Below are 10,526 nucleotides of genomic sequence, written 5' to 3' on the forward strand. Positions count from 1 at the left end.
TTCGAGATCGATGAGAGGGATGCCCAGAAAGCGTTTGTACGACCTAGGTCCGGGTAGGACTGTTCCTGAGGGAACCGGTCGATCTATTTTTAATTCCTTGCGAGGATATGTCATTTTGGGTGCGTACAAAGAGGCTTGGTATGGGACTTGTACTCTCGATTATTTCCGATTAGGATGTTGGATGGATATTGGTGTAAGGTGGATAATCATGACATATCATGCATACATTACTATTGTGGAAGTGAATTCCCACATGTAAGTTACAAGTATTTTGTATTCCTACTTTTATGCATGTGATATATTATGAGTAGAATTTTGATTATATTATTTGATATATTGGTAATGTTGGAATAAATGGTAAGTTATGAATTTCTTCATGATGTCAATGATAAATGATGAACTATATGTTAAACTATATTTTATGTCTGAGTGTGATATTATGAGTAAGTCCACGATGTCAATGAATTTATGTTCATTAGATGTCTTACTCTCTCTGTTGTATCGTTCTTGTTTTGTATATATTTGCTATGCAGATGGCCAACAACAGCACTCACATTCGAGGTTATCACTTCACGATGTCCCCGATAGGACAATGAGATAGTGACAGGCACAGATATACCTACACAGGCCCCTGTGGTCTGTCGTTGCACATGGTGTGCAACGGGTCGTCGATGATGATCCCTCAACCCGACACCTACGTTGACACTTCTTTCACCTTGCCGCCAAGGAGGCTGAGGTCTCTAGAGGATGGACTTCGGTACCCGCCAGTCAGGAGTGATGGCGATGTTCCCTCCCACGGTCGGAGGACGTGGTCAGATTGTTTGGATGCTCCGTCATCCAGTAGAGCCAAGAGGAGCCGGGTTCTTGGAGGAGGTCCCTGCAAGAAGGCTTCGGTTTTGAGAATGTCATCCCCTCCGAATTATGCCGCTGGGAGGAAGAAGAGGACGAGGTCGTTGAGCTTGTAAATGTAGAGAGCTCGGTGGAGGTGATCGACCTTGTGTCTGACTCGGAAGAGGAGGAGGACCCGAGTGAGGGGTCCAGCATTCGTGGAATCTTTTGAGTTAGCTCGTGGCCAGTCGATGCCCCTTTGTTTTTGGTGGGGGACTGTGTTTCTTTTTGATTTTGTATATGTTAGTGGCGAGGTAGTTTCCGCATTTGTTGACCTAGTTTGTATGAACTAATTATGCCTTAACCGATTATATGCATTGTGTTATTTAGGAAATTGTGAATCAGGTTAAGTTATCATTCGATATCGATAAATTGATTTTCCGCATTCGAGTTACTTAAAGTGATGTCCCGGAAAAGGAAGATTTGAAAAGGAGGCAATTTTATATAATACATTTCAAAAAAAAAATTACTCATTTTTCCGCAATGTTTTTTATAAGTATTTTTCGGTGCGTTACAAAATTTAGGTTGGATTGTGAATGGGAATTGGGGTAGAATTATGTGTTTAGGTTTATAGGTTGTAGATTTCGGTTGGGATAGATTTGTGGGGAAAATAGAAAATATATGGAGATGAGGCGCCACAAGTTCAAGAACTTGATAAGCTAGTGGAATTCACCACAAGGAAGGGTCCGTGATAATAATTTTATACGCCACACTGAAAGGTCGATGAGTCTTAGAACGCCACAAGTACAATGACTTTTGATAAGTTAAGGTTAAGGAACTTTAGCTCAACTCTTAGGAATTCAATCCAGAATTTACTCAAAAACAAACTTGCTTTATTAATGATCAAATGCGTTACAAAAATATGCAATCTACCTTGGCTGAAATAAAAGACTAAGTCTAATTTCCTAATTAATTAAAATTCCTAATTAATTTCGAATAGTAAAATAATATCCTAATTAATCATGTAACACAAATCAGGTTATAACTGAGTTGCTTGTTTGACTTGGCCTTGTTCCTTTGTGCATTCGGGTTGGATTTATTTGGCTGGCTTGAAAAATATTTACATCTTGAAAGCCTTGATTTAAGGAAGGTTGAGCCGAGTTGTTTTTTTACTCCTTGATTAAGAATTAAGCTTAGATTTGCCTCCTTGAATTTGTTGAACCAAAAAGCCTTGAATGACTTGGTCTTCACGATTTGTTTGATCTCTAATATCAAAGGTTTCCAAATTCAAACTGATTTGTTGTTGGCTGATTTTGTGATGATTAATTCATCTTAATCTTTACACTATCTCTAAGCAAAATAGGCAAGCAACTCCTATAATTAAGTTTGTTGAATCCCTTTGTTATAGTCGTGTTACCTAGCCAAATTCAAAATGACTTGTTGAATCCCACAATGCACGCATATTATTCTTCCTCCCCCTTGCACTAAACATACATGAAAGTAAGAAGTATTAGCATCTCCATATCTTGACCAACGAACCCTATACTTCTGGTGCAATAAACTCTCTCTATTTTTTAGCATTGCTATAGTAGAGCCATCGAATACCTCCTTAAGAATATCTTCTCCTCAGTTAGACCAACCATACCCGCTTTATCCTTTAGGTCTGAGATATTAGCTATTAATTTGTTAATCTTCATATCCATATGACCGAATACCTCATAATTCCAAGACTTTAACTTTGCCTTAAGGAGTTTTAATTTCTTCTTCAAACAAAATGCCTTCCAACCAGACACTTGAAAAGAATTCCAACAAGAAATCACAAGAGATGACAAAGTGTCATGATACAACCAATAATTATTAAAATGAAAAGGCTTTGATCCCAAATCATCAATACTTCTTTTCAGCACACTTGAGTAGTGATCTGAAACATTTCTATGTAACACCCATTGAAAGGAGTGCCCCCAAGCAGAAACCCAAGCATGTGACACCAAAAACCTGTCCAACCTATTCAATGTTGAACTGTCACGTCTTACCCAAGTAAACATTTTCCCATAAAAAGGAAGATCAACAAGATCCGTATCAAAAAATAAAATTGTTAAACTCTTGAATCCCCATACCATCAGCCAACTCCCTATTACCAACTAGTTCTAAAGAAGATGAAACAACATTAAAATCTCCCAACAAACGCCAAGCTCCATCCATATGAAGCAATCAACGCGCAACCAAGTTCTCCCATAATTTCCTTTCCCCCACCAGATCACAAGGATGATAGACATTCATTAGGAAAACTTCTAAACCATCACCTCTTTCTAAACAAACCCCAACAAAAGATCTTTATGTGAAACCGAATCTCCATTGTAGCAACTCTAAATTCCACAAATTTAAGAGACCATATGACCTCCCAAAAGATGGTACATATGACCAACCACACAACTCCAACCCTCAAAGAATCACACATAATTGCTTATCCATATTTTCTAACTTCATTTAGATATCTAAAATAATAATAATGCTCATCATGATTTAAAAATAAGTCAATCCCATGTCAATGGACCAATTGATTTGAGTTGTGATTTATGTAACAATTACAAGTTATGATAGGTTGACCTTCCTTTATTAGAATAACTTCAATCATCGTCCCATGAAAAGTAATGCCATTGTCCAACTATACTTCGATTGCCATCTTCATAAGTAGTTTTCTTCCCTTGAATTCTTCCACTAACTTTTAAAATCAGAAACAAATGAAGATAATATGTAACATTTTCAAGAATTTAGTTTGGTACCATGTATAAAGATAGTCTTTATCATGAGCAAAATCATTGCTTACAAGTATAACATTGTTGAGATTATTAACACCTATTATATTAACATTCTCGACTTGAGAAAAAAAATGATTAAAAACAAGTTTCGATTAACGATACCCAACCATATGAAGAAACGAGTACATATATGTTGTCCCATAAGTTGTGGCATCGTATTTACATCAACCGTGATTGGTCAGATAAATAATTTTTCAACCTGACATTAGTGGCATATGCAGTGACACAACTTGTGGACAGCTCCTCCACCCCCACTTTTCTTCCCCCTCCCAAGTTTTCTCTAAGAAGGAAGAAACAACATCAAAAATTTTACTTCCAAACTCCAATTCCATCAATTAAAACACCCAAAACACACAACACTTCATTTCTATATTTTTATTTATAATTTCCCTGAATTAATTTTATCAGCATAATCCCGCGCAATCTTTCTCAATTCCCAAAGCAAACAATTTCCCTTATTCTTAGGGCTTTATGACAGTTTCTTTTTTCCCCTTTCTCTCATTATAACAATTCCATCGTCTTTCTTCTTCTCACACCCTAATTCCCAAACCTTCGTTCTTTCTCCGATGGCGGAAGATAAGAAACTTCCGTCGTCGTCGTCCGTCAAAAAAGGTGACCGGATAATGTTCACGGTGGAGCTTCGGCCAGGTGAGACCACAATCGTGTCGTGGAAGAAGCTTATGAAAGACGCTAACAACAATAAGATCAATAATGGCAATAATGATAATAATAATAATAATGGATCCGTTTCTTCTTTAGCTCCTCCACATGTTCACCCTGCTCTTGAGTCCAGAATCGCTCCGGTGAACTCTCTTTTCTCATCTCACTGCGTTTTTCTTTCTAGTACTGTGTTTGGTTTTCAATGTTTTTTGGGGATATAACAGTTTTTTTTTTGTTTTATCCGGAAGATTTGTAATACAGTTGGGTTTTAACGTAAAACAAGGTGATTTGAGTACATACATTTAGTTTCTGAGTGCAAGTATGTGTTTTGTTTTTTTTTTAAATCTTTGCGTGCATTGTTGATTCACAATTTACATAGCCATTGATGAAGTATTTGAAGTTTTCACTGTTTGATATTTTGACTGTGATACTACTCACTCAGCATTGCAGTGGGTATGGTTTTTGGATTCAATTTTGGGTCTGGAATGACTGATTGTTTTGTTTTAGGCTGCAGAATTGCTCTTGTACAGAGTTTTGTTAATTGCAGCTTTTTGTCATTTTGAAATTTCATAGTCTCTTTTTGAATGATTTTAATTACTTTTCTAACGTAAAACAAGCTAATTTTGAGTACCGAATCTGTGTATTTTGTAATTTTTTTGCATACGTTATTGATTCACGAGTAAACAGCCATAGGACAAGTATTTTCAGCTTCAACTGCTTGATATTTTTTATTGGCATATTTAGCATTGCACTAGGTATGATTGTTTTGTGCTACCATATTTCACGAAGTCCAGTTTATTGTCATTTTGAAATTGTGCATGCGGTCTTATGATTTGCCGTTATTTAGGGACAACCTGTTGAGGCTGAAGAAAAGGATCCTTCTCAGCCGAACCGGTTCAGTGCTGTTATAGAGAAGATTGAACGCCTTTATATGGTAAGTTTTGTCGTGTACTGAGATTGTTGCTATATGTGTTTGGTTATCGTAACAGCATGAGTTACTTCTTTGAATCATTGGTTTGTATTGTAGATTTGTGTTTACATATTAATTTGTAACTTCCATGATGTGAATAAATGGGATGCTGAATCCTTTTCAGGGTAAGGATAGTAGTGATGAGGAGGATATGCGTGATTTTCCCGATGATGATCAGTATGATACAGAAGACTCTTTTATTGATGATGCTGAGCTGGTTGGTATCTCTGTATATTGTTTTGGATTATGCATGGCAATTTTTACCTTTTTAATTGCTGACGTGAGTATCATTTATGACTCTCTTTATCTTTTGCATTGCATTTTATGTTCTTAAACTGTTTATTCTGCAGGACGAATATTTCGAGGTTGATAATTCTGCAATCAAACATGACGGATTCTTCGTAAATAGGGGGAAATTGGAACGCATGTAAGTTTCATTTTGTTCTAAACTATATGCTTTGGATATTTCACTTTATTTTTTCTTTATAAGTTACTTAATTGTTGATCTTATTTAATTTATGGTTGATCTGTTGTTATATATTATTTATTGTATTTGCTGTCAAATAACCTCCTTTTTAGTCGGCTTAGAGTATTCATCGGTTATAACGTTTTTTTAAATTCCAACCAACATACTTGTCGTTATTCGATAATCTGGTGTTTTAAGTTCTGTCTTCGTGTTCCTGACCCTGACAGAAATTTTAAACTAAATATTCTTTCCTCCGAGTCTTTGATGCTTGTCTACACATGTACGGATTTTATTTTGGTTGAAGATTGGAGTTTAAGACATTATTAATTGTTCTTACTGATTTTTGTTTTTTCTTTCTATATTACAAGAAATGAACCTCCTGTATTGCCTAACCAGCAGCTAAAGAAAAGGCGCAGAAAAGATATATCGAAGAATCCTGGTGAAAATAATGATGATCAAGAATCTAGTAAACATGTAAAAGTGAGCAGGCCAGTATCTGGAAAAACTACCTCACTAAAGGGGAAGAATACATCTAATTCCTCCCAGGATTTGGTCGCACCTGGTGAACATTACAAAGACTTGAAAGTTCAGAATAAATTGGATGTCCCTGGAATTAGTTCCAAAAAGAAAACCGCTGATACTAAATCAACACTGGACCCTTCTGTCTCTTTGAAAGCATCAAAAGATGATGTCCCGTCTTCTGTCACAGAAGCAAAAGATGCTGATAGGCAGAAGACAGGAGTTATTCACTCTAAGAAGATCAGTGATAAATATAAAGATGCAAGTGGATTGCTTGGTGCATCTCATCAGAAGTACCAGGAAAAAGGTGCTCATGCACATTCCAAATCCCAACCTGGAAGATCCTCAAGTAATATTGATGATTTGAAAATTTCCAGCCATTCAAAAGAAAAAAAGGTTATGCATGAACTGCCAGATCTGAACTTGTCTGAGGGAAATTCTACTATGCAAGTAACAGTGAGTTTTTCTTTGTTCCAATTACTGTGACTAGTAATGATGGAAGTTGTAAAATGGAATGTTATGCAAATGGATCTATTCAATTAGCTCCTACCTTATTGACAAGTTTGTTTGAATGTAATACAGAAATCTGAATACACACACAAGAAAGATGGTTCCAGTGTTAAGCCAAAAACTTCAACACTTGAAAAGGCTATCCGTGAGTTAGAGAAGATGGTGGCAGAATGTAAGATTTGAAATTATGATCATGTTCACATTTCTCATAGATAGGAATTGTGTGAAGTTTGTTGCTGATGTCATGTTTTGTGTATTTATTTTTTCTCCTTTTAAATAATATTACAGCAAGGCCTCCTGCGATGGAAAACCAGGAGGCTGACACTACACCCCAGTCAGTCAAAAGGAGGTTGCCAAGAGAAATAAAGCTGAAGCTTGCTAAAGTTGCTAGATTAGCGGTACTGGCAAATGCTGCTTTCTTGATTTTGTGCTTCCAGACTCTAGAAATATATAATATGATTTATATTCTTTACTCAAGGGCTTTGCACATTGTGATATTAACTGTATGTTTTTGTTGCAGCAGGCAAGCCAAGGGAAAATATCAAAGGAGTTACTTAATCGTCTCATGAGTATTCTTGGGCACCTGATGCAGCTCAGGACATTAAAGGTATTGTCCCTGTTAAATATAAACTGTATCCATTTAGTTTTGTTTCTTTCTAACTTTAGTCTCCCTCTTTTATTTGACATTATTTGGAGTTGAGACTTGATTATGCTTGTTTCCACTCTTTCTTTAAGTCACCTGTCCATCATTGCTTGCTGCACTTTGTAAAAAAAGTTGTTTTTTATTAGGATATGGTTTAATAATAATGGAGATATGCTTTGAGTATGTTCTCGACCTGATCAGACGCATGTTTAATTCAACCTTCATGCTGTGGATAACATGACTGAGTTTTGTGACTTTCTGAAAAGATCAAAAGAATGCTTAAATCTTCCTTCATCCTTGAAAGTTTTTCTAACTGTCCTTTATTTCTATTCATTGTAGTTTATGTATATTTACGTTATCTTAATTTCTTGAACTAGTCTTCTCATACAATGCTGTCCTACTTCAGAGAAATTTAAAAGAAATGATCAGTATGGGTCTGTCAGCAAAGAAGGAGAAAGATGTTAGGTTTCAACAGATAAAGAAGGAACTTGTTGACATGATTGGGACACAGGCCCTGACTTTGGAATCCAAGGTTTATTAAACTGTCTCGCATGTATTTCATTATCACTTAGTCTTGTTGGATTCTGGTTACCTCATAATGCCCACAATGTTACTGCATAAGATATCAGATATAGATTTTGTTTCTTGCATCTATCAGCATGGTGTGCTATTTTCATGGTCAGTTACTCAGTTTGCTGTTCTTATGTTTTGCTTGTTCTCCATGATTGTCTGGCTTTGCTGGTTGATCATTACTATTTTTTTATCCCTTGACATAATTCACAATATATTTCCTGTCATTCTTTCTACTGGGGCTTTTTTAATGGATCTAATGCAGTTATGCAACCACTAGTTATGGCAAGCTTATTAATGAATCATGTTTCCAGGAAAAGGATTTGACTGCTTCTAATTATGATACTCAATTATTCTTCCTTTCAATATCTTTTTATGTTTGCACTGTATCTTGATAAACTTTCAGGAATCTTTTAACATGTTTTTATTAACTAATGTTTTGATTTTTTTTTAAATCTGGGATGAACTTTTTGGGGCATATTAGCAGCAGCAAAAATCTGGAGCATCTGGTGACTTTCAAGAATTTGGTCCTGATGGAAAAGCAATTACTAAAATCCCGTTTAGAATGGACTCTACATTGGAGGACAAGATTTGTGATCTCTATGACCTTTTTGTTGATGTACAGATTTGAGCTATAAATACTTGTTTTGAAAACTCTGTTTGTTAAAATACTCATTGAATGTTTTTTGCAATTGCTGTAGGGGTTGGATGAAAGCGCAGGTCCACAAATCAGAAAGTTGTATGTTGAGGTGGTTCAACTTTTCTAAAGCTTTCTCTGCATACTGGTGTAGCAGAGCTACTGGGTAGCTTGTGTTGTGTTTTCTGGTTGACCAATAGCTTTATCAACTTGGTTTCTGGAGATATTTGCTTGTTTTCTCCAAGTTTGATTTGGTTATTATTGCCTCCTCATTTAAGCCAAGCCTGCATATCATTTAGATATAAAATAACATGATGGAATGTGCTATGAAATATAAAACCCCTTGTTCTATCCTTAGAAGACACTCAAAGTAAAATGGCTTGCATTCTTCTATGAGAACTTACTGGTCCTAGAGTTACCCACTCTTGTGGAATTTTTCTTGGCAAAAATTTAATTTTAATTTCTTGACCATTTTTACACGTTTTCAGGAGCAATGGTGCTACTTATTAGATAATGTTTATGTATATGAGTGTACTTAATGTGTAGTTTATGTTGTTTCCAAGTTAATCTGTTTGTATTTTTATGTACAAAACATATTTTAAACTTCCTATTCCTTGTCTTAATCAGCTTGCGGAATTATGGCCATCTGGTTGCATGGACAACCATGGGATCAAACGTGGAATTTGCAGGGCAAAAGAGAGGCGCAGGGCCCTGCACACCAAAGATAAGGTATTCCTTATGTGAATAGTGATTTTTAATGCTAGTAACATTACCGAGATCTCACCCTCTTTCTAAAGCAGAACAATATTCCTTCTCAATTGTAGCAAAGGTAAGAAAAGAGCTTCACGAACGTTAACTTTAATACCGAAATGGCACTGCATGTACTTGGGGTGGTAGTCAAGGTTGTGGAGATCATAAATCCTGCCTAAGATCCTATTAGGGTCTAAGTACGGTGGACTGTAGGACCGATACTACAATCATAAGATAGGGAACTAAATATGCTTTCTCCAAAGCAACATAGCATGACTAAGGAACTAAATTGTCTTTGTATTTTTCATGGAATTTTGTTTATAAGTATTTCTGTCTGTACATAATACAGGGGAAAAGCATGAATGGATTAATTTATAGCGGTAGAATGATTCAAATCATATTAATTCATCTTGTCCATTGATATTATTAGAAGGGTGGAAGAACTTGCTTTTAGCTCTTTTTATTCACAAATGCCAAGCATGATCTGATATTTGCCTTCACAATATCCTCCTAAATAGATTTCATTCTCACTGGTTTACTTTTGCATTACTAGGATCAGGAAAAAGTGAAGAGGAAGAAATTGTTGGTACCTAAGCTAGAGGAGAATGTTCTACCTGATACTAGTTCAATTGCTCCACAGCAGAGCTCACGAGAGAAATTAGCTCCAGAATCCAGCATTCATGCTTTTACTTCAGTGAACAATCCAGTCTCTAATGTGAGCACAACTGCCCGGATTCCCAGTCCTTCTATGAATGGTCAAAAACAAGAAAAAGCGAAGAAAAATCCAAGCAATTCCCTGGATAATGTCAAGGTTGAGAATGATGGTCCACCCAAGAAGAAGGTCAAGAGAAAACCAGAGCATGACTTTGAAGGTGCCCATTTCGGTCCTGAGAAGAAAAAGCTAAGTTCTTTGCAAGGAGAAGCAAAGCCAAAGTCTCAAAAGTACTCTACAGGTCTTCACACCAAATCAAAACTTCAGCCAGCATCTATCCCTGGTCTAGAACAGCCAAGCTAACATGATATCAGATAAAAGGCTTCTAAAACAGAATATCTATGCATAGTTTTATGGTTTATTTCGTTTTTAATATTTTCTCCCAATCCCCCCACCCATTATCAGATTGTCTCTTTCTGAATGTTACCATTTTTGTGACTGT

At 36.1% G+C, this 10,526-nt stretch overlaps 1 protein-coding gene across 3 annotated transcripts; it reads left to right on the top strand.

Moving 5' to 3' along the window:
* LOC109327102 (bromodomain-containing protein DDB_G0270170-like) lies at positions 4,078-10,526 on the top strand. Of its 3 annotated transcripts, none has more exons than XM_019560131.1 (13): positions 4,078-4,450; positions 5,155-5,241; positions 5,402-5,494; positions 5,628-5,704; positions 6,112-6,718; positions 6,845-6,944; positions 7,061-7,170; positions 7,293-7,379; positions 7,822-7,947; positions 8,470-8,604; positions 8,687-8,734; positions 9,250-9,351; positions 9,926-10,526. In XM_019560131.1, the coding sequence occupies exons 1-13, from the start codon at positions 4,214-4,216 to the stop codon at positions 10,385-10,387; spliced, it is 2,271 nt and encodes a 756-aa protein (XP_019415676.1). In that variant the 5' UTR covers positions 4,078-4,213; the 3' UTR covers positions 10,388-10,526. The 3 variants fall into 3 exon arrangements, with proteins under 3 accessions (XP_019415676.1, XP_019415677.1, XP_019415678.1); XM_019560132.1 differs by having other exon boundaries at positions 8,473-8,604; XM_019560133.1 differs by having other exon boundaries at positions 4,214-4,450; positions 7,296-7,379.

The sequence above is a fragment of the Lupinus angustifolius genome, chromosome LG14 (assembly GCF_001865875.1).
Source record: "Lupinus angustifolius cultivar Tanjil chromosome LG14, LupAngTanjil_v1.0, whole genome shotgun sequence".
Taxonomy (NCBI): Eukaryota; Viridiplantae; Streptophyta; class Magnoliopsida; order Fabales; family Fabaceae; genus Lupinus; species Lupinus angustifolius.

Coding starts and splice junctions, on each gene's coding strand:
- LOC109327102 (XM_019560131.1), top strand. CDS start 4,214: ATGGCGGAAGATAAGAAACTTCCGTCGTCGTCGTCCGTCAAAAAAGGT. Junction 5,495..5,627: donor TTATTGATGATGCTGAGCTG/GTTGGTATCTCT, acceptor TTTATTCTGCAG/GACGAATATTTCGAGGTTGA. Junction 7,948..8,469: donor CCCTGACTTTGGAATCCAAG/GTTTATTAAACT, acceptor GGGGCATATTAG/CAGCAGCAAAAATCTGGAGC.